Source organism: Bactrocera dorsalis, unplaced genomic scaffold, assembly GCF_023373825.1.
Source record: "Bactrocera dorsalis isolate Fly_Bdor unplaced genomic scaffold, ASM2337382v1 BdCtg016, whole genome shotgun sequence".
NCBI classification, from domain to species: Eukaryota; Metazoa; Arthropoda; class Insecta; order Diptera; family Tephritidae; genus Bactrocera; species Bactrocera dorsalis.
The window spans coordinates 105,408-130,099 of record NW_026038067.1 but is presented as its reverse complement, the minus strand read 5'-3'; the positions used below and the strand labels follow the sequence as shown (position 1 = coordinate 130,099).

The 24,692-nt window shown below is 36.9% G+C and overlaps 2 protein-coding genes across 3 annotated transcripts; both read right to left on the bottom strand.

The window, feature by feature from the left end:
- Nucleotides 1-755: 755 nt before the first annotated feature.
- LOC115066591 (protein abnormal spindle) lies at nt 756-8,301 on the bottom strand. Its single transcript, XM_029552957.2, has 6 exons — nt 8,085-8,301; nt 7,840-8,016; nt 7,422-7,634; nt 1,826-6,902; nt 1,366-1,667; nt 756-1,291 (listed from the first exon to the last, which is right to left on the bottom strand). Exons 1-6 carry the CDS (start codon nt 8,097-8,099, stop codon nt 1,025-1,027), a joined length of 6,051 nt encoding a protein of 2,016 aa, XP_029408817.2. The 5' UTR covers nt 8,100-8,301; the 3' UTR covers nt 756-1,024.
- Nucleotides 8,302-11,083: 2,782 nt separating this feature from the next.
- On the bottom strand, nt 11,084-19,560 carry LOC105232565 (dorsal-ventral patterning protein tolloid). 2 transcript variants are annotated; one of them, XM_029552958.2, is made up of 12 exons: nt 18,909-19,560; nt 18,437-18,816; nt 15,932-16,030; nt 14,934-15,855; nt 14,584-14,782; nt 13,468-13,729; nt 13,170-13,375; nt 12,677-13,039; nt 12,315-12,601; nt 12,059-12,239; nt 11,652-11,914; nt 11,084-11,548 (listed from the first exon to the last, which is right to left on the bottom strand). In XM_029552958.2, exons 1-12 carry the CDS (start codon nt 19,155-19,157, stop codon nt 11,336-11,338), a joined length of 3,624 nt encoding a protein of 1,207 aa, XP_029408818.2. In that variant the 5' UTR covers nt 19,158-19,560; the 3' UTR covers nt 11,084-11,335. The 2 variants fall into 2 exon arrangements, with proteins under 2 accessions (XP_029408818.2, XP_029408819.2); XM_029552959.2 differs by lacking the exon at nt 18,909-19,560 and having other exon boundaries at nt 15,919-16,030; nt 18,437-18,575.
- Nucleotides 19,561-24,692: the final 5,132 nt, after the last annotated feature.

Here is a 24,692-nt window from a genome sequence, read left to right as displayed (position 1 = left end):
TCAAAGGTAATTACATAATTTCATTTACAGTAAAAAAATATGTAACGGGCAACTGAAAATTAGCTAATACCTTAGCAATGTATTGGTCAATTAAGTTCGTTCGCAAATCCTCTTTCCGCAATTACACTTTAACGTAAATAGAAAGAGTTCATCGATATCTAAATTTTTCCTTAAGTAATCGCTAAGCTTTAGTATGCATGTGTTCATTCGATTGGCCTTAACAAATTTCGTACGTCAAAACCGTTCTCGGATCTAACGGAGTAATTCGAAGAAACTATTGGTAATATTATCTGTTCTAAAAAATACCTTAACTAGATTTTAGCTGATAGGGGTCGCACGTTTAGACATAAATAAGCATGTCCTTCACATATTTCTGTAACGCTAGTGTTCCTTGTCCCCTTTGAGTATAAAAACTTCTTCCGAAGTTCTGAATTTTGTTTATAAATACGGGTATGTTACAAAGAGCACATAACTTATATTCTTCTGCAGACATTCAGCTGATACTTAATCTAATCAGCACACATTTATTTCGCGGCAATCATTTGACAAGTGGTTATCTAAAAAAATTTTGGATCGAAAAAGCATTTAAAGTATAAAAAATTAATTATAAACTAAAATAAACACAAAGTTCGCCTAACTATTTTATTCCATCAAATGTTGCTGATGGCGTTTTTATCAGTAATGCGCTTAAAAAATATCAAACATTCCCTCCTGGTGAAAGCCATCCCTTACAATATTAAACTAAAAAAAAATAATCTCAGTATGTAAATTTATTCATTGACAAAACCTTAAATTAACATATTCAGATTTTATAAATAAATTACGAATATCAATGCAGTAGTTTAGCGAATGCATACGAAAGCATAGTCTAGGCGATTGTACGAATATCTAAACAGATAATAAACAAAGAACAAATATTGATGTGACAAATTCATACAAACAAAGACCTAAAAATAATGTGGGTTTACGCCCACAATAAACATATACAAAGTCCGGACTACATAAATACAGGTATTAGACAAGATTATGAAACTTCGATTTCCAGCTCAGCTAGCAGCATGTCGAATGCGAATACGGATGATACGAATGTGTAAGGTTTGGAGTGTATGACCCCGTAGTCAGGTTCGAGGCTAGGCAATGCACGGTTGGGAAATTGTTGTGTTTTTTGTACACGTGCTGATGCTACAGGTTTACGTAAGTTTTGATTCATCCTCTCTTTGCGCGCCACCAGCTTTTTAGTCTCACGTACCACATATATAGCTTCTGGAGTGGTCATGTACTCGCGAATAATCTAAGTGGTGGTAAATGTAATAGGGTTAATTGGGAAACAGTTAATTTTTTTTAACAATTTCGTGCTGAACTTACGTGGCGTTTATATGGACAGTGAGCAAAAAGCCAAATTAGGGTACACAAAGTGTTGAAAATTTCACTATCCTTGTCACACCAACGCAACAGCATTTGAGCTATGGTAACAAGCCCGCTTTCCTGGAAAGTATTAGCTGTAGTGCTGTTATAACGCGCCAAGTTCAAAATAATTCGACTACAGTAACGGATTAGTTGTTTATCGACCTCACTTCGGATTGTCTGTGCCATGACGCCGTAGCAGAAAGTCGATACGAAATCAGACTGGTTCATAAGAATGTGCGGTACAGTACGGGAAATACGATCTAAAATATATGTAGGTACGCATTTACTTTAATTAAAATATCGTTTTCTTGTTGCATTCACCCAACAGGAGAATTCTTATTATTTTTATATTATGTAATAGCAATTACAATGTTGGGAAGGAAGCATACTATTTTGAATTTCGTGCAGTCAAACTTACCCAAACAAATGAGAACATGTAGAATTTCCGATGCGCTTGAATGATCGCGAAGAACACATACTGCATGCGAAATTTTGTAACTGAGTGTGTTAGCTGCTTGAGTGGTTTTCTTCCACAGTGCCATGTTTCGACGAATCAAACGCATTTGCATGCTCTGGAAGCACTTACGTACACGATAACCGCGCCAGAACCGCTGAATCGAACTAGCCGCTTTCCTCCGACGGCGTTCTTCCACCATTTCAGGTGTCATCATATTTTGTAAGCGGCGACGCGCCAATAGTCCACGCGCTTGCGATTGCAATCCAATAACAATGTTACGTAATTGCAAGTATTCTAAACGTTGATGTTGCGTTTTTTGTTTACCACGGAACTTCTGCTGCAAATGTATGACTATTCGGCGGACAAAAAGGAATTCGGATCGTTGTTGGTGCATTATAAGAAGACCACGATACTTTTGCTGTAAATAAATTGTTGTGCGACGCAGCAACATGAAATCGTGTCTTGCAACACGCATATTGCGCTGTGCGCGGTATCTTCGCTGTATACAAACAACTAACCGACGGAGGAGTAGATACTGTGCACGTACTGCTAAGGATTCGCGATAAGATCGGTAGAACCGCTGTATGTAACACGCAGCGGCACGTTTACATCGGTAGTCAGCATTTTGTTTCCGCATCACCAGAGTGGCTCGCCAACGACGCTGTATGGATATAATACATTGTATTTGTTGTTGATATTGTTGACGGACTCGACGACCTTGCTGTAGTGCCCGCCATCTGCGCTGCACACAAATACAGCAATTTCGCAAGCGGATATATGATTGCTGTTGTTGTCGAGTCCGCTTAATGGAGCGGTACCAGTTCTGAATACATATAATGGCATTTCTTTTTTGCTGGTACGATATTCGCGTCAATCGCATTTCAATTGTTGCACGTAAACGTCGCTGTATCTGTATAATTTTGTTGCGATCACTTTGGTACTTTGAACGCACATGGCGCATAATTTGAAGGCTACGGTATCTGTGTTGCACTTTGACTACGGCTGCCTTCAGTTGTGCATACTCCGTGCGCTGTTGTTTCATGAGGCGTGTAGCGCGGAAGCGTTGTTGCATCACGGTAGCGAAGTATTGTATCGTCAAGAAGTCGACACGAGTCTGACGCGCTAGAATTGTGGCTCGCCATTTGCGCTGTATGATAATACAACTGTTCCGTAAGTGCTGATAATTTCTTTTTTCCAGTCTCATCTTCTGGGCAGCCCGATATCTCTCTTGCATTTTGCAGACAGTTTTACGCAACACTTGGTAAGCTGTGCGATCTCGGTGCATCGTTAAAGTGGCGCGTAAATGAGTTTGAATGATATGCACAGCTTTGAGCTTCAGTTTATATTCTTCGCGCACTGCGCGCATATGTAAAATGGAACGGCGCCGTCGTTGAAGCCGTATAACACAAGTGCGTAAGTGTATGAATTCGGCGCGCAGCCGCAACATACAGCGTTTTGCACGAAAATATCGCTGTATATATATAACAGCGGCGCGTATAAATGAAAATTTCTTATGTTGCTGTCGCATAGCAATTATTGCTCGCCATTTCCGTTGAATTATGAGTGCACTCCGCTTCAGGTTCAGGAATGCATTGCGATGCAGCTTTGTAACACATAAAGAGCGCCAAAATCTCTGTATGCAAGTAGCTGCATTGAAACGTTTTTCCTCGATATATCTCTGATATTCGTTGGCTACTAGTAATAATTTTTTTGACAACAAACGACGGCGGTAACAGCGTTGAATGAATATCGTACAACAGCGGAGAACTGTATAGTATCGACGGTAGCGAACGCCTAGCACACAACCGCGATACCAATGTTGAATTTTGCGAACGGCAACTATTGAACGTTTAAAATTCATTTGCGCCAAGTAACGTCTGGTATATTTCTGTAACACCACTGCTGCTGCTGCACGTTGCTGACGATATAACTTTACCCACCTGCGAACTATATAACCATGGTAGTATGCTTGTATGGTTATTGCCGCAGTTCGTCGACGGTGCTCCTCTTTATCACGTATACGGCGTTTTACCCATACAGCCAACCATTTGCTACGCCACCATTTTTGAAGAACGCGCGCTGCCGCATGGAACTTCGGTGAGCGGAACTTGTAGATGATCTGCCAGAGCAGTGACAGCGTCTTTTCGCGGTGCCCATCCACAATATCTGCTGCAGTAATATCGCCGCCCAATTTGAAATCGGCTTCACTCAGTGCCCTCAATCCCAAGTTTACATTGTAAATACGTTGTAAGCGGGAAATGGCAGGTACGCGCAATTGCTTAGTTAGATCTTCGCGCAGCAATATGATCTCCATTACACGTGTCAGCCTTATACCATCTCTTAGGTCTACCGCAAGATTTTGGAATGCGTAATTAAATTCGTCTAAGAAACATTGCTTATGCTCTAAGACATAGCCCAGACGCTTCAAATCACGTGTTATGTCACCCATATTTGCAAGTAGCTCAGATGAGAATTTCAATAGAATTTCTTTTGTTTCTTTATGAGGTGATTTTTTGACAAAGAGGCATGGATTGTATTTGATAATGCGCTTTTGCTTCGCTTTATCAAGGAATAGTAGCAAACAAAGCATTTTAGTCAACGTATATTTTTTTATATACTGAGCGTATTCGTCAGATAGTGAATATGCACGTGAATATTTCTCTTCCAAAAGTTTGTCCCGAAACAACCGATTGAGTATAAAGGTGCTCAGTCCAATTATGTCGCTATTTGACCGCAAATGAATCTTTTCACCATAAACAACCTCTAAGCCTATACGCAGCCACATCGGATTAAAGCATAGCAACAGTTCTAATATGTAACGCTGCATCACTACATCAAGGTGTAAATTTCTATCGTTTCTTATGCGTATAGCATTTTTATTTACATATACTGCCACTTTAGAACAAGGTTCACGAACTTCATCGCTTAGGTACAAGTAGACAGCAGCACGTCGAACTACCTCAAGTCTGTGTTGCACAAGATAATCCATAGACTGCTCTTCTTTGGTAGGTGCTAACGTCAATTCCTTATGGCGCACCTCATTAAAAAGTTTACCAACATCGATTTTAGCATCGCTGTTGGCATCCATATCGGCCGGTATTGTAACCAATGCATTCAACCACTTTTTAAAATCATGTTGATGCCTCTGAACGGCCGCTTCGTCTAAGTACATTGTGCAAGCGAGAAAAGGGTCACAAGTTGTACTAGCAGCAAAAGGATCGGGATTGATGCAAAACTGTAGATATAATTCTGGATCATATAATTTTTCAGTTTCGCGCGATATGATTGTAGATTGAATATTTGGCGGCATTACTTTTTGTGGTGTGGTGGATTTCATAATTCTTACTTTTTTCACCTGGGTGTGTGTCCAATTCTTCGAACGAGACAAATAAGGCACCAATGGTCGCTCAAAAGCAAATTCTTTTTCCACGCGTTGACGCTTTGGAGGTGAAACTAAAATTAGGCTCATGTTTTTATTAGGAGAACCTCTTACGTACGGGGCAGAAGTAAAACAAGTTTTTGCTGTTGATTTTTCACTTGCTGTTGTAGTCAATGATTCGTTGCTTTGTGCATCAGAAATAGATAAATTCTGAGAATTTCTTTTCTGACCATTTGATTTTGAGGGAGAATTTTCAATTAGTTTAGTTCTTGATGATTTTGGTGATACACCTCGTAAATCTCGCCATTTGCCAGAAACAGTGACTGGACTGCTCTTTCGCGATTTCAAGCCAACTTCATTTAAATTAAAACGACTTGATTGCGCTAAAATTTCACTTTGATTGAAAGCTAAATCTACGTGAGATGTTAGACCGAAATCTGTGGATTCTGAAACGGTTACTTCATTCCTATGTTGTGTCGTTCCTTTATTAACGCTTTGTTCCTGAATAACGGACATTTTTAGAGCATCTTGTGAATGAACACGATTATAAAAATAACGATTTTGCTCGATGGAACGTATAGTCTCCATTTCGTTAAGGTTCGGCATTGAACCTTGACTAGCAGAGTATCGTTTATTTGGAGAGCGTAATGAAAGATCCTTCATTGATTCCGAGTATTTCCTCAGTGGCGTACCAACTAATTTTATATCTCGCAGCAAATCTTCTTCTCCCCTGAATGGACTTGATTCAACAATTTTTTCTTCCCTATTTTTAACATATGTTTTTTCAGCTTCAACATTTCCGCAATTGATAACGTCTTCTTCTTCTATCATTGCTAATGGTCGAGACTTGGGTGTTGTGCTGATCGTACTTGTTTTATTAAGTGTCAAACCATAACTAATGGAAGCATCAAGAGCATCCACTGACACATTCATATTTTCATGTTTAACTTCAAAAGTTTTATTTGTTACAATTGCATTTCCTGGAGTGTTTGGATCCACATGAAACTCAACTGTCATCCGAGTAGTATTTGTATCTTCAACCACATCTGTTGTGTCATTTACCGATGTTAAACGCCGAGGCCGCAATGTTGATAAATTTACTTTCACAGTATCTATATTTATTGGGGTAGGCCAATTTGCCAGATTATCCATATCGGGGTTTCTTCCAACACCACTTTTAACAGCATCGCTGTTTATTGGTGTGAATTGAATGTTATCGAACATTTCAATAACATTATTAGGAGTTAAAGGACTGACATTCTCTTTGTGAGTAATGGGTACTGGCGATTTCGTTGACGAAATGGAAGTTATAGTTGCATTCATAGTTTTGCTACGTGCGTATATATTTTGTTCAGTGAGAGGCGATGTATGAGTAAAGTTAATAGTTATTTCATCAAAAGCTTCTCGTTTCTGTTCTTTACGCAATTTGCTATTCGAATCCACCCATGCTGATCTGAGAGGGGGAGCGCGTGTGTGTGATGTGGATGGAGCTGTTTGAGGCTTAACGGGCTTTTGTGTAATCGTTGGAACTGATTTGCGTAATTGCGTATGTGTTGAATTTGTTTTATGAGATTTTGATGTACCTGTGGGAGATTTAAGCCGCAGTGTCCTCACATAGCCGTTATTACCGGTGGAGATTGTTGGAAATTTACGCACAGTCTAAAAGTAAATATGAACAAGTTATTTTACTTGTAACAGTTTTTAAATTTTGTTTTGTCTTTACGAAACACAAATTCCATTTTTATGATAATCATACTATATGAAAAAAAATAAAAAATTTAAGAATGAGTATGCATATATATATAAGTATAATAATTTAAAAAAAAAAGGTATGTTTATTCTATGTTTATAACCAAATAAAAAAAATCTGTTTTCTTAGCGACTGCCAACGAATGACAACTAACATTAACTGTCCAATAAGTTCTGTTTTCGGGATACAATTTAATAGATCAATTAAATATGGCTGTTTTAGCAACTTTACGAACGAAACGTTGGTTAATGCTTGATGCATTTAAGAATTAACTTTCACATGAGAGCATACTATTAAATCAACCCCTTTTAGGTGCATATTCAACCACCTTTTCATATGAACATATAACATTCATATGTCTGAGTAAATATGTGCATTCATTTCTTTTTTAAGCGCCACAATTACATAATTTTTTTTTTCAAACGTACCTTAACAGGATTGGTTATGCGAGTTTTCATTATAACCATAACATCTTTACGGAAATTCCTATTATCAAGAAGTTGCATTATTTCTTTACAAGCAACGTCCACCAAAGGGCTCCACACCATCTCCATCTCGACAGTTTTCGAACGTGGAACAGTCGTTTCAGTCCAATTTATTGATATGTTATATTCAGCATCTATAGCCCTAATGACTCTTACCTAAAACCACAATGAAAACATTGATTAAAATTAATCGTAAGATGTTTACACCAAACTCGTTAAAATAAACACTTTTTAAATGAAGCAATGTAAACGTTCTTCTAAAAAAAAACAATTTAAGTCCCTAAATAAATTTGTATTTATTTTCATAGTGTAGGATAGTTTGGTAAGGAAAATATTTTTTTATAATTATTGTATTGTTTACCTCTATATCCTCTGTTGAAGGGTTAACAACGCGTAGAATACGACGCGCCGTTTTCCCAATGGGCACATCCTCAAATTGCACAATTGATTTGGCAGAAAATGGAGCCATCACAACATCAGTGGGCTCACGAGATTCAACGCGCTTTTTACATTTCGGTCGTGTTGGAGTAACTACAACCTTTATAAAAGAAGTCAAAAAATATTTAATAGATCATTTCGATTTTTTTTACCAAGATGTTGACGAACCTCAAATGCACTCATATTGTTTTATTAACTTTTGCAGATATTCGTAAACTTTGAGATTTTTGTTAATATAAACTTCCCACTGAATTTTAACAAGTTTAAAAGACACAAACATTAAAAAATACAATTACAAAACTATTTCACAAACCAATATTAGACGAATTAACTCAATTTACAACCGCCAAATTGAAAAATGTTTGAAGGGTTGCGCAGCTGGCATATCTCAGGGTTGTATTGGTGTGACACTTCAAAACAGTACAATTACAAATGATAAAATTCCAGTGGCTTGCCAATATCAAAGCCAACAATTTTTAATTTATTAGCGTAAAATGCGTTACAAGGCAAAATAACATCCTTATCAAAGGAGAGAACACATTAAAAGGGTAAAAATACTGTAATTTCATCTTTTACAACCTTTATGCATGAATAATGTAATTTTTAGCCGCGGTTTATAATTATTATTTGAAAAAACGCATTTTGTACAATGGTAGGCTCCAAAACTGTTGATGAGCTTTGTGCAAACATGTGACATATTCGCTAACTACTGAGCGGCTACACTGGTCAGAGCCGTTTGCCTACTGTGAAAACATAACAAAATTTTAAATAATTTTTAAAAGTTAGCTTTTTCTTCGCCATATTTAGCGTATAATGAAATTAAATAAAGAAACATAATAGAGAACTCCCTCAATTTTGGCAAAAAAAAATTCAAATAATTATTTTAGCATAAACAGGTTTGTTTTATTACTGTTATCGTTGCTAGGTATCAGGAAGAACAAGATTCCAACCTATTTCCCAACGAGTGAAATAACAAAAAAGTAAAAATAATCACATCACATCAACACTTGTAAGCATTGTAGAAATATAAAGGTTTATACAATGCTTGAAAAGCACTACCTAGTGGCAATTAGGAGTTAAGAAACAAACAAAATGCAGTTGTAAAAAAAACTAAAATAAGGTGTGATGGATTGAACACGTCTTTGGCATCTATCATCCAAACTTCGAATCAAAAGAAGTGGCTTTATTCCAATTCATAATATTTAAAACAAAATTATGTTAATGCTAAATTTAGGATACATATTTCCTATTCGATAATTCTGCAAAGAAGACAACTTTTGAGTTTTATTTGTTAATGCATCTAATTGATTTTGCGGAATTGATTCCTTTACTTTGTTTTAGTCAAAAGTTAACCCGTGGCTGTTGTGGCCTTTGTGCCATTCTTAGACTACAGTTAACTTGCGAACTGATCGTTATCAATATACCCGGAATCAAGAGGTAGGAAAGAAGTGAACACTGTTCATCCATTCTTATTTCAAGTCACTAATATTGGCATACATTTACAGCTATATACTCTTGCTTATATATTTATATATAAATTAAAATACATATCGCTCATTTGCTGCAAGACCGGCATAAGTCAAAAAAATCGATTCGCCAGAAAACGCGTTTAAAGTTTTCAACTTACTACAACCTTACACGGTGACTCCAACCTTACACCTCTTCTCAAGCGGAGCATATAAGAGGTATTCATATGAATTTTTCACTCAACATGAAGTATGATATAACGAACAATTCTGCAGCATTAACTCAAAAATCACGTTTTTTGAATTATGCCGGTCTTGCAGCAAATGAGCGATATGTACATATGTATATGTGAGCTCGGGTAAGACATTATATGTACATAAAAGGACAGAATAATTATAATTAGCAATGGAGCCTAACGTTATGTGGACTCAATTAAATGAATACACGAAGATAGGTCATCAGATATTCTTATTTTAATTTTACATTAGCAACCGCCGCAATGTAACGGGTGATTTTTTTGAGGTTAGGATTTTCATGCATTAGTATTTGACAGATCACGTGGGATTTCAGACATGGTGTCAAAGAGAAAGATGCTCAGTATGCTTTGACATTTCATCATGAATAGACTTACTAACGAGCAACGCTTGCAAATCATTGAATTTTATTACCAAAATCAGTGTTCGGTTCGAAATGTGTTTTATCGACAAATTTTGTTCAGCGATGAGGCTCATTTCTGGTTGAATGGCTACGTAAATAAGCAAAATTGCCGCATTTGGGGTGAAGAGCAACCAGAAGCCGTTCAAGAACTGCCCATGCATCCCGAAAAATTCACTGTTTGGTGTGGTTTGTACGCTGGTGGAATCATTGGACCGTATTTTTTCAAAGATGCTGTTGGACGCAACGTTACGGTGAATGGCGATCGCTATCGTTCGATGCTAACAAACTTTTTGTTGCCAAAAATGGAAGAACTGAACTTGTTGACATGTGGTTTCAACAAGATGGCGCTACATGCCACACAGCTCGCGATTCTATGGCCATTTTGAGGGAAAACTTCGGACAACAATTCATCTCAAGAAATGGACCCGTAAGTTGGCCACCAAGATCATGCGATTTAACGCCTTTAGACTATTTTTTGTGGGGCTACGTCAAGTCTAAAGTCTACAGAAATAAGCCAGCAACTATTCCAGCTTTGGAAGACAACATTTCCGAAGAAATTCTGGCTATTCCGGCCGAAATGCTCGAAAAAGTTGCCCGAAATTGGACTTTCCGAATGGACCACCTAAGACGCAGCCGCGGTCAACATTTAAATGAAATTATCTTCAAAAAGTAAATGTCATGAACCAATCTAACGTTTCAAATAAAGAACCGATGAGATTTTGCAAATTTTATGCGTTTTTTTTAAAAAAAAAGTTATCAAGCTCTTAAAAAATCACCCTTTACAATCGAACTCGCGTCTTGTTGACAATCACTACATTAAATTTCATACATCTTGAAATCAGCTAATCTAATTTAAAACAAATCTTTTCAAAAATTACCATTCGTTCGTCTTCTGTAGATTATCGTCGAGTTATCCTAAAGATAAAACACTGAGGACAGTTAATCAAATAACAACTTATACTTCTTCAACCAACAATCCAGTTTTATAAACGTTATTTACAGATGGAAATATGAATATAATTTGATTATATAATTAAAAATACTTTTTCGTAGTGAAATCTTCTGAGGCTCTCTTATCTTATTATTACATATGTATTATTATTTACATTTTTTAATTTATTAGCGTACAAATAATTGTATGTTCTTATATGTGTATGTATATGACGTACTTACGTCTTAATAAATATACATAATTACTAAATTAAATTTGTTGATTTTTAATAAATGTATAAATTATTCTTTAGTTGTAACAAACAACCAAATCATAAAGCATATACACTCTGTAATCCCACAAATTAATTATCATAATCGCTGCCTGTATCTGAAGCATAGTACACACTGCGCATGTAACCAGGAAAAGGTGTAACTGCATCTAAATCGTCTATGAGATCCTCATCTGGAGGTTCCACGGCAACAAAAGAAACAGCGAAACCACGCAAAGAGGTACTGCCATCAGTTTGAAATCTCATGAGTAAGGTATCGGTATAGGATGTTATTGTGGGTGGTTTCTGAAAATGAAAGAGTAAGCAAAAACAAGAGAGAGAGAGTAATTGTAAGGGGATGTACATTTGTATTTTTGTATTAGTATTCATAATCGTAATTTAGTCTTACCCTATTGCCACAATAACGTCCATGATTGCTGTTCCGCATATACTTCTCTTCAAAAATTTCTTCTCTTATTTCCACCGCATCGTATTCGCAACGATCCGAATATTCAACTTCAAAGTGCAAAAACTTTATTTGAACACTACTCTCAGAATCAGCTTGTATACGCCAATTACAATACATGTGACGATTGTAGACTCGACTACCATAGCGCGGATGTGAGTAAAAGACTTGCGTTTCATTTGTTGCTCGTAAGTAGCCGCCGCATTCTGAAAGTGAAAACAAAATCTTTACAATTATCTAAAATAGTATTAGTGTTTTCATCCAACTGTTCGACATTTTTCAAGAGATCGATTAAAAACTTAAGAGTAATAGTAACTAAATGGCGACATTCACAGAACATCACTTCTTACCTGTTGAATATGTCGCTCGAAATCCTTTACGCTGCAGGGACGCATCAGTCCATAGGACCATAAACATTTCATTTGTGGATGCCACCACTGCATATGGCTCATGTCCTCCACAGTATATGCCCAATGTCGAACTGTTCTCTGATTTGCCGTCATATAAGGCGACATAATCGTAAAAGCATTCCTACGGACCAACCAGTGCAGAAAACAAAATGAATAAAATAAGAATAACTGCTCTTGAGAGGTTGGCTCTACTCACCTGGTGATTTTCCATTTCGAATTCGTGAAATGTCAACTGCATACGGTGGCCTAAAACGGTGCGGAAGTGCCAAAAGCAGTATGTGTTACGTGGATATTCGTCTGGGAAATTGGGGCTGTAAATGGTCCCCTTGGGGCTGGTGATTTCAAATTTGCATTTTGTCTCGGTACAATTATGTCGGTTTTCGTGGACAGTGTATCCATTGCGGCAGCTGCACTTGTATGAACCAAATGTATTGAGACAATGATGTTGACAGCCACCATTATCAATGCTGCACTCGTCAAAATCTGTTTAGCGAAAAGCTTTAATTTTTACCAAGAACAATATTGCTGGGTTTATATATAATATTAAAGTTTACAAACCAATTATTATATTTGCCGAAAAGCCGGTCCGTTGAATGTTTTTGTCTGAGTAGAATTCTAAACGCATTATGTTATGTTCGGATTTCAAAACTGGAGGTAGCTCTTGACCGCAGTAAATACCGATTTTCTTCAGACGACTATCACGTAACTTAGAGTATGCCAAGAGGTAATCATAGTTGCATTCAGTGTATTGATATTTCGTGCCTTCCAAATCAAAGTGTGTAAAATTAAGGAGCACTGCATGATTGGGTGGTGCCACCACCTCCCAAACACACTCTTTCGATATGGGATACACATCCGGAAATGATGGTGAATGAACTGTGCTATTGGGAGTAGAGGCATTGATAATGCCGCCGCACGCATCTGAAATATAACGTCAATATTTTTAAAATTTTGCTGTTACGAGTAAAATTATTAGGTTTCTAAAGAATTTTCGAATATGTGTACATATTCGTTATGCCAAATGCTGTGTATAATCCGAAAGCAAACAAACCTTCGCAAGTACGTCCATCGGCTTGCAGCTCATAGCCAGCAAAGCAAGCGCACTGATAGCTCCCCAAAGTATTGATGCATTCGTGTTGACATCCATGGTTGGTAAATTTGCATTCATCCAACTCTTGTAGGAACACTGCAGAGAAGCCAACCTTTTGTACCGAACCATCGGAAACAAACTTTATGTACATGTGGTTTGAATTGGACCTGTGAGAATAATAAAAATTCATATTAAAGCCGGTAATGGTTAACAGTGCGGCCAATACTTACTATACATATTGGCCAGCAATTGTACTCACTTGATATTTGGTGGCAAAATATACCCACAATAAATGCCAATTAATTGAGAATCAACGTCTTTGCCATCGCGTATTTCCACATAATCGTAAGCACAGTTATCATGATTTTCCAATTCGAATGACTGAAATTTCAGCGCGACTTGGCGGTTCTCCGGCACCGATATTCGCCAAATGCATTCTCGGTCCGCGAGATATTCCAGTGGGTAGTTGGGAGAGTCAATACGTCTATTTTCGGTGAGAAAAATATCGCCTCCACATGTAACTGAGTAACAAAAATAAAACCCTCATTAGTTCTACGCCTACATTCTAAAATTGTTTAATGTTGTCTGGGAAGACTTTTCCTTTTAAAATAGAAAGCGCAAAAGCTTGGTCACAGATTTAATTTATATACATAAGATATGAATGTACTAGAGTGTAATGTGGAAAATAATAAGTATCCGGCCTTTGAGCGTTTGTTTTTGATCGGGTCCAAAATTACTCAATTTCGTTTTAGTCATTTCTCTTGTAGTCCTGAACAGGGCTGGCACGAGTACAACATTTGACCGTTAAATAAGTTGGTGCAGATTAGATGTAACTCGTCAAGTCATTACTTTCCATCAAAGGAGTTTTCCCCATCAGGAAAAAGTATTTTATCAAAATATGAAATTTACTATTTTTCTAAATTTAAAGATGACTAAATCGGTGAAAAGTAGAAATCAATAAAAAAATGTATTGGTAATAGTCAGCACAATAGTATTTGTAGGTGTGTAAACACGGATGCGGCGCAAACACTTGCACACTCTATAGAACAGACCAAGGTCTATGCGACATCTGTGAAATACCACAAGAGTAAATTTCGGTGCAGATAACGCTTTAGCTGAATAAGCGGAAAATATGTCATATACATTTTCGACCTTTTTGCAATGGGAAAAAAGCATGATTATGGCCTCAAAGACCAAATTGAACATGAAAATGCAACACGTGCAAACAATCGCTTCGGCTATTACAATAGCCTGCATATGTATGTATGTACTTGTAAATATAGTAAAAGGGTGAATCAAATATGGTTATGGTTGTTGTGGCATATGCTTGCATTGATAGTGAAATTGCATAAAACAATTTTTATTCAGGACTTACCCTCAAAATCAGCAGAAAATCCACGAAATCCTCTAATGGCATGCTGATTGACATAATTGATGAGCATTCGACTGGAGCTGCTCTTCACCGTTTCCTCCGTGACATTACCACATAGTCGCTTAATAACAGGAGATTTATACCAATAGCCATCGCGTATTTCTAAATAATCCACAGAACAGTCAGTGGACTGCAGTAGATGCTACAAAAAATAAAACACATTGTAATATAAGTTAAGTATCATATACAAAGTATACATATGTACATATATATGTATTTAAGTACGTGCTCATAATTAACACCTTAGCCGTTAACCGGGCTCTGAAGTCAGTATTACTGATGCTATTACTTACCACTTGGTGAATTTGCAAAATAATTCGCTCCCCATTTGTTGCTGTAATACGCCATTCGCATTTCTCAAGAGATTTCTCAAAATCACTGGCCTCGTAATCCCCGCTGCCACTATCTTCGATCACATTGCTGACCTGTATGGCCGAAAATTGTGAGTATTCATAATGTGGTGAAATTATCTCTCCAGAATTTTCTTGAAATGTTCTTCCGCAACTGCTGCATTTATACAATCTGTTAGCCTTGGTTATATCCCCTGGACTCAAACGCAATCTTTGACCGATTTCAATGTGTTGGGTCTTCGATAAGCCTATCGGTTGTATTGTTTCCAAATAAACATTCTTGGCAAAAGTATTTTTTGCGTAATGCATGATTGAATTATAGTCATATGGCAGACCGAGAGAGTCAACATCTTCCGGTGAGAGTACATCAAAATTATATTCTTGCCCCTTCATGATATTCTCCTTATTGATGGTTATATGTTTATCTCGGTCGGTGCGAGTGTGTTCATGCCAAAAACCTATAACATGTCCCAATTCATGCACGACAATTCCAAATTTCTCACAGTTGCGACCGATCGAAATGGCCTGTCGTCCGGAACCACGCTTGCCCACGAACGAGCAACAACCGCAATTCTTAACCGTAAAATGTATGTAATTGGGATGTATTTTCGGATCGCGTTCTACAAATTTAATGCAAGTGGAATTCTCCCAATGGCGCATGGCTCTCATGAAGAGCGCTTTGTGCACCCCGCTGAATATCTCATCGATGGTATATGGTATGACTCCATAATCCCATATACGTTCCTTTTTAGCGGTAACTGCACGCCGCGATCGGGACTCTAAATTTAAAAATGGAGTGCTTCTGATCTGGTTGAATGAGTCTAAATTTGGATTTTGCTTAGCATTAGATTTGACCCTGTAGTGCCTGTGAGAAAAGTAATATTGAGTTATTTGTTACAATCAATAATACACGATTGTAGAGGCTTACAGAACTTGTTTACCTGCTTTTCGCTTCATTGGAAGATTGAAAAATACGTCGCTTGTGAAGCTTCTTTTGAAAGACCGGTATCCTTTTGCCTTTTAGCTGTTTAAATAATCGCCTACAATAAATTTCAGTGATAAGTATAAGTATTAAATAGGAATATATACATATGTATATGATGGCCCCGTCCCCTAAATGGTTCGATATATATCTTCCAAACTGTGCAAGCCAACTCAACCAAACTTGCAAAGAAGATTTCAGCAATTCTATACACACATACACTGTGAAACTGGGCAAAATCAGTTAATAACACGCCAACTCTCCATATTACGGTTAAAAGTGCGAAATCTCGCAACCAAATTGGTATGAAAAGGCTTTATGGGAGCAGGAATAAAATTTGGATTATAACTATTCAAGGACTCAGACACCCTAGTGAAATCTGCACCTAATAAAATATATTTGCGCGCTTTTCGTTGATTTTATACCGCATCCAGCGGTCATTATGTAAGAAGTCTTAAAGTGTCATATTGCCTAAAATGGATGAAATTGGGGCACTACTTCCCCCTTGTCCCCACATACCTAATATTCGGATTTTAAAACATCTGCTTGAATTCATACCTCATATACTTATAAGTCAATATCTGAGTTTTCTTAGTTAGCAAATTACGAGAGTATAAAATGTTTGGTTACATGGTTATGGAAAGTTTACTTGAATACAGGAAAATAGTTTTTAGAAAATGTTACTGAGCGTAAATTCTTTCACTCTCCTTCACCTCAATGGTATACTAAGCCAGTGGGTCCAATGTAATATCAACAGATGCTTCGACCAAAAGTTTTAGTTAAAAAAAAGAATTAAGGATAGGCACTTTGTTAAATTAACTTTGTTTTCTTTTAGTTATAAAAAAGGAAAGGCCTAAATTGAGAAGTTACTCTCTTAAATAGAAAAATTATGTCATACGGAAAACGTAAAACTAACTGTGATGAGAGTAAACCATATGGTGTTTTTGGTCAAGATCATTGTGATTAATGCAAGCGAATGAAAATATCTAATGAATTGGTTATTACTTGTATGTATGTATGTATGTCCATTTATTAATGTTTAGACCAAATTTTAATGAGGTTACTTACATTTTGTTTATTTTAAACTGGGAAGACCTTAATTTTTAATCACATATCATAAGAAGAGAGGAGTTCTGTAAAGAGAAAAGGGTGGAGAGAGACAGTGTCGTCCTGGAATATTCCAGAAAAACCCATTGCTGAGGGAGTATAATCTGAATAAAAATCAAGCAAGTAATAAATCTTTTTAAAGATCCTGTTAAACTTGTTTCTGCCGACTCAGGAGACATTTGCTTTATATGGGCATAAAAACTTCGCAGCACGTGCTTCATGATTTCTTAGCATGCAATAGACAAACTAAAATCCCTTAATCCTCATATCCGAGGTACGTTGCCTCTTTGGAAAAAAGCAAATTTGTTAAATTTATTGGGACCCAATAGACCATAGCATCGGTAGGCCAACTGTATCTTGCTATGTTGGAAAATGAATCGGTAAAATATTCGCTTCCACTTTGTAAGTTGCATACTATATACATATATTGTCTGACCGGGCCGAAGGGAGCATATACCCATAACCAGTATATGTAAATCTCATTTTACATTTTGCAAAAATGTCTGCTACTTCTATGAAGCTGACTGAAATACTTCGATAGTTCTCCGATTTTCGGCGAAACGATTAAATTCAAGAGGATGTTATTATAAGCGTCAACCTTTAACACGTGCTGCCACTTGAGTGTTTTCTACAGCCTACCTGAATTTCTTATTTTCTGTGCCAGTGTTTAAAGAATTTGCAACAGACTTGGAGGTGTGGCCGCGGCTACTTTAGAACAATGGAATATTAAAATTTCACCTTGCTTTGTCTAAGACAAGTGGCTGCAGCGGCAATTGAGGAAATTCTTTGGAAATTCCCAAATGTGCATGGGCGCAGGTGTTTGAACAGCATGGGCGACAGTTAATACTCGTATAGTTGCAAAAGGGATTTCTAGACTGCCTACTAGTTTTCTACCTGTTTGCTCTACTACGCTGGACTGTGAGGATACAGGTGCATTACATGTGTTTACGTTGACATAGTGCGACAGGTAGGTGGATTATTAATGAAAGTGATGGCGCATCGCAAAGTAGAAGAATAAAGTGGCCAGTTTCGTTTTGCAGAAACGGGTACCACTCTTCGAACAACAACATAATAAATATTGCTATTAAATTCAGGTGCATATAACGGATGTGAAAAGTTATTAAGGTCTTGCCAGCTTTTTAATCAATATTTTGCGTAGTTTTATATCGGAATATTTGTATCGAAGGCACGTGACCATATTGCTACTAAAGTACGCAACGGTCAAATCACTTTCGGTCTACTAAAGAACGCAGATGCGCCGAGAAGATAACATTAATGACTACAATCCAAAAAATAAACATACATACACTTAGTTGTGTGTACGTTCGCATCAATTTTGGTTTCCTTTTGAACTCACCTTCGAAATGCCAAACTCTGTAGCCGCTGGCGTGGGATGCCGCTTGTGTCGTCTCCCTTCATTGTGTTCTTTTGTTGTCGGCCTGCTTTAAGCTTTGCCAGCGATACTCCCGGCTCTTCGGTAATAATGTTGCGTTCGTAGAAAAAATTTCCTCCATCATCGGTGTTTATACTTTTTGTATTCGATTGTATTTTCGACAAAGCGCCGCTGTCGAAAAGGAAGGGCGGCCGATTTGCGTTGGCGCGACTCCAGACGTTTTTCGCCTCCTCGTCGCCGCCTGCAATGGCCGCTGACATCTCCGACTCAGCGGCGGCGATATCAAGCAAATGTTTTAGATGAGTCGGTTCAATGGCGCCGTGTTTGCCTTTAGTTTCTGGCGCCTAAAAATATTTAAATGTCGTATGGCAGGTAAAGGGCGATTTCATATACGAATATGTGCTGTAATATAATGTCGGTAGTATATTTTACTTACGATTTGCGTATCGATTTCAATAAACTGCTCTGGTTGTTCTACCACGTCGAAATAACCTTCTGATTCCACCTGCAATCCATCAACTAGGAGCAATTGGCGGGCAAGCTCACTTTTTTGTTGACGACTTAAATAGCGAGGATGATTACGTTTGCGCTGATTTAAATGTGTATTTTTGGCGCTACTGGAAACTGCAGTTAGCGTTAGCAAAAACAACAATAATATATATTGTCCTACATGCAACCAAACCATTTTGGCGGTTTTATTATTTTACGTAAATTTTCACACTAAGCCTCTTTAAATTTATTTATCACTGTGTTTGCTCACTTTTCACAATACATTCAAAATATAATTTAGTCCCCAAATTGATCACTGTATAATTAATTGAACACGTATTCGTATTTATGCTCCTTTACGCATGCGCAAACAAACGTTCGAATGTAATCGCGTCGAGTAACCGAGCACCGTACTGCACAGCAAATAATGTCTCACTGAGCACTTTTAGGGATCCGCGATCAAATTTAACTGTGTGTGTATTCTCTGTCTCACAGCTTAGATACACACGCACATACAGACTCACACATGTAGCCATGGGCATCATTGGTACCAAATATTCTGAAATAAAGTAAAGATCAAACAGCTAAAAGGGAACGAGAGCCAGTGGAATTGTTTGCCAGCAGCCCGTAGTGTCAGTAACAAATGCCACAGGCGATCTTACTAACCCAATACTTAATGCACACACATTAATATATGCATATGTGTATGTATACATATATATATGTAAATATATACGCAAACGTTCGCGTGTGCCTGGATCAGTTTATAATTTTACACTGTGAGAAAAATTTAACTTCATGTACAGTAAAACTTAAAATCCTTATGCATGATTCTTTCTTAATACTTTAAGAAACAGATTTTGAATTATTTTTAAGGCAATTTTAGTAAAAAATATTTAAATTTTGAATTGGTGAAATCTCAAAAATCGGTACCCAACGTACCATTTGTTACAATATACATATGTATGTATGTAAATACAAGTAATGAAACGAGTATATTAATAATAATACAAAGCAAACTAGGCGAAGCTTTAAAAAAAAAAAAAACTGATGAAGACATCGCAGAATCAATATCCTGATAAATAACCCTTAAACAGCAATCACTCATATCCAAGATCACCTTTCGCTTAAATACTTATAGTATCTTGTGAATATGAAAGCGCGTGATGAGAAGGGGTCGCCGCAATTAGAGGCTTGCCCCGAAATCAGACGCCGTGGTGCTTGGCAACAGTTATCATAACCAGATACGAGCTACGAGTATTATGTAGGGTTGCGCAACTTCGGTTGCCACAAAGTTATAACACACTTCACAGGTATGTTTCTTATAGCAGTTATTGGTTACAACAATGTTTGAAAACCTAACCGGACAATGTTTCGCATTCAAAGGAAAATATTTTGTTCGTGTGTTCTTTATTCGAGATAAAGTCACATAATAAGGAAACAGGATATTTTGTGATGATATTTATCCTTTTAATTTTAAGGGTCAGTTGGAATGGCTATATGCTGTAGTAGTCCGAGATTGTAGCGTTACTTTGGATTTTACTTTTCAAATAAAAAAGTTTGGCATACAAGCACTTACTTCCGATCATTCAGTTTATATGGCAGATATATGTTATAGTTTTCCGATCAGAACAATTTCTGCATTATTATCTTAAGCAATGATCCATGCCAGATTTCGTGAAGATACCTCGTCAAATGAAAAAAGTATTCCATGCAAGCACTTGATTCCGATCGTTCAGTTTGAAGCGCAGCTATATGCTATAGTGGTTCGGCAAATGAGCAGCTTCGTGGTGAGAAAAGGACATATGCAAATTCTGGTCAACATCTCAAACACTGAAGGACCTGTTCGCATATAGTTACATATAGTTACAGACGGAAAATCTGACGGACATGGCTCAATCGACTCAGCTCGTCACGCTGATCAATTATATATACGAGGTGTGTTCAAAAAGTATCGCGAATTTTGTGTTTTTTCAAACATTATTTATTTATTCATGAATATCTATTTTGTCCCCTTCAAAGTAATCCCCATGAGATATTATACACTTGTGCCAACGGTTTTTCCAATCTTTGAAGCACTTCAAAAAATCATTTTTTTTATCTTCTTCAGCTCCTCCTTTGATGCCGTCTTTATCTCGTCAAGAGAAGCGTAACGTCGTCCTTTCATGGGCCTCTTCAGTTTAGGGAACAAGAAAAAGTCACAGGGGGCCAGATCTGGGGAATACGGTGGCTGCGGCATCATTAGTGTGTTGTTTTTGGCCAAAAAGTCGCGCACAAGCAACGATGTGTGTGAGCAGGGGCGTTATCGTGGTGCAAAAGCCAATTTTTGTTCTTCCACAAATCCGGGCGTTTCTGGAGGATTGTTTCGCGCAAATTGCGCATAACTTGCAGGTAATTTTCCTTATTGACCGTTCTTCCCTGTGGCAAGAACTCATGATGCACCACGCCCCTGCAATCGAAGAAAACTGTCAGTTACGATTCGCGATACTTTTTGAACACACCTCGTACACTTGATCTCCTTTTTGCATGAATTTTTTACACGGTTTTATGTAGTTCCCGTTTTTTACAAGGTTTTACGTTTCAATTATGTACTGTTTTTGTAATAAAATCGAAACTCTATATGAACATACAGGTTAATTTTAGAACATGTTAACATAATACGAGTTTGAAAATGTTGACAGAACAAGAAAATCATTTGGAACCAAACATAGAATGATCTGCAAGATTTCAGCACCAATTAAATGAAGCGATAGAATGCTACCGTGAGCTGTATGAAGAAGTAAATGGAAAGAAGACACAGCGATTAATAACGATTTTTGTTTAATCATTAACGTAACTTAACTTTTTATTTGTTTCTTTTAACGGTAATACATATAGTATAATACTATGAAAACCGACAGTGTTTAAATTTTGTAACTTCTCACTGTACGAATAGATATGTATGTAGATTTGCATACATATTAGTAAAATGAGATTAATTTTACACGTCTTCCGTTCTAACCCGAATTTTTTGTTAAATTGGTCCAAATAGTGAGTTTTATATGAAAATTTGATTTTTTTTGCACGGGTAATTTACCATCCCAATTTATTGGGATGTCGACGCTTCATTCGGGTATTGAAAACTTCGATGCTAACAGGAACATGGTTTCAAAAATTGATAAATTGAAAAGGTGAATGCTCTTATAACGTGTTTCAATTCCAGAGAACTCCAAAAAAAGTCTAGAGTTTTGAATTATTTTATTTCAAGGTAATTAGTTTTACCTTTGGTATTAATTAAAATCGACTGGTTGTACATACATATGTACTAATGTTGGATGTCTTACGACTACTTTAACGAACAGAAAAAATAAGATTTGAGGTATCCAATATTTTATTTCAAATTGAATCAGCTGCTTACACAACGCTGGAGCATTTCCATTACATTGATCTGCCAAAAAGGAAAAAAATGATTGTTCTCCTTACTGGATATAATGTAAATAAGTACAGAGCACGGATTTTCAATTTAAAATCCATTAATCATAATTAAATTCATTATTATTCGTATTAAAGTGACATGAATTATTAAATCGTCTTCAGTAGTCCGAGACTTACTGTGAAAAATTATAATTTACAGTTACAAGTTCTAAAACTATCAGTAAAATATCTCATCATGATGTAAGACTAAAGTTACTTTCTAATTTAGTTTTAGCATGGCTGCTGACCGGAATTTTGATACTTCTTCAAGATTTTCAGCAAAATAATCTACACGCGAGTCCAAAACATTAATTTTAAGTGACATATCGCATCATTAAGTGTTATAAGCATATTGATTTATGGATTATTTTCAGGTTTAGTAATATCGGGGAAATTGTGGCATATTTTTGCCAAAGCCAGCCAAGACCTTTTTTATGCTTCGTTCGACTTGGAATGCTTCATCCATCGTGAGCTCACGAATCTGCGGATCTACTAAAAAAAAAAAATCAAATCCAAATCTAGACAATTTTGCTCTGAGATATATAAAACCTGCACCTTCCTTGGTTTTTTATACATTACGTCTTTGGATTTCGTGACAGACCTGTTTTCCTATTTGAATTTGCAGACTAGTGAAATATTAATTTTTATACACTTGCAACATGTTGCTACCAGGTATAATATAGGGTGGGCCATATAAAATTTTAAATTTCGAAGAAAGAGCGTAAAACATTGAGTGTAGCGTTTGCTGTGTGGCACGTAGCGCCGTCCTGCTAGAACCAAATGTTGTCCAAGTCTTCCTCTTCAATTTGCTTGAAGAGAAATTGGGTTAACATTGCGCGATATCGCTCACCATTGATGATTAAGGTTCCTTCTTCATTTTCGAAGGAAAATTGGCCGATGATTCCACCAGACCAAAATCCGCACCATACAGTAATTCGTGCTGGGTGCATTGGCTTCTCGACAATTACGTGCGGGTTTTCTGTGCCCCAAATGCGACAATTCTGCTTGTTAACGGAACTATCGAGGTGGAAATGAGCCTCGTCCGAAAAGATGATTTTCCGGTAAAATTGACCATCCTCGGTCAAACGATCTTCTGCCCAATTTGTCAATATTACTGTTCAAAACTACTAAAAGCAATAACAATTAAACGTTAAATTTGACCTCAACGATGTTATGAGAAGGCTTTATGGGAACCGGGCGAGACACCGCCCACTTTTTGGTGAAATCACATATTTCGGTACCCGACCGATCGATTTCGACTAAACTTAGTATGTGTCATTTCTCTCATATTCCTATGACACAGTGTGAAAATGGGTGAAATCGAATTACAACCACGCCTACTATGTAAAGTAGGAACACAATTTTAAATTCCATTTGATTCTTTCACTTTCCAATACACACATTAGGAAGCAATTGATTTCACGGGCTAAGACTTTGAAGTAATAATTTCTTTAAATTATGCAACCTTAAGGTGTATAAAATGTTCGGTTGTACCCGAATTTAACATTTTCTTACTTATTACATTTAATTTTTGATTGAACAGTTACGTATACATATGTTTGTATATAAATATATACGAGTATGTATACAACCACAAAGGTATCATAAATCTGATCATTCGCAGCGTTCCGTTACAATTGAAGAAGTAAAGGCAAATGTCGATTTGCGGCATCTCTACTTATGAAATCTTAGTCTACCTGCCTGTTTTAATTTGTAAATTTATATGCAGTATTCATAGCATACACATTTACAAAGCTCAAGCGTTTTTTACACTAAATTATTACCTAAGGTACAAATACCAACAATTTCATAATTATGTACATATGTATAGTATATTCCTATAATTTGGATTTGAAACAATCATACATATGTACAAGTATGTACTATGTGATGTTATACTTGTATAACGTATGAATTCGCAACAAAGAAATTAGCACGTTTAGAACCAAAAAAAACTTAAATTCGGCTGCACCGAAAATATAGTAATACGCTCACTAGAGCATATCTTCAACATAAAAGGGTATACGAGTAAAAAGATCTGTAGTGGTCCGATGTCGGCGGTTCCGATAAATAAGCAATAAGCTGCTGAGAAAAAAGACGTCTGCAAAATTTCAATTAACTTTGGAGGCAATATTGTGCTAAGCCTTTTGCCATTCATCACCGAAAATGAATGCATTTGTCTATGCCCGTACCCGTACACATCGATAGGTTTGGACGAAGTCTTCTTTGTTCAAACTTTCGTCTAATAACGAACAACATTTTTATGATTTCCCAACAT

Bases quoted from the DNA above. Each gene is read 5' to 3' on its own strand.
- LOC115066591 (XM_029552957.2), bottom strand. The intron at 6,903-7,421 runs GTACGTTTGAAA...ATTTACTTTTAG, and splicing joins GCATAACCAATCCTGTTAAG to ACTGTGCGTAAATTTCCAAC. The intron at 1,668-1,825 runs GTAAGTTTGACT...CATATATTTTAG, and splicing joins ACATGTTCTCATTTGTTTGG to ATCGTATTTCCCGTACTGTA.
- LOC105232565 (XM_029552958.2), bottom strand. From the start codon at position 19,157: ATGGTTTGGTTGCATGTAGGACAATATATATTATTGTTGTTTTTGCTA. The intron at 13,730-14,583 runs GTAAGTCCTGAA...TTTGTTACTCAG, and splicing joins ATTTTCTGCTGATTTTGAGG to TTACATGTGGAGGCGATATT. The intron at 12,602-12,676 runs GTTTGTAAACTT...TTCGCTAAACAG, and splicing joins TTCGGCAAATATAATAATTG to ATTTTGACGAGTGCAGCATT.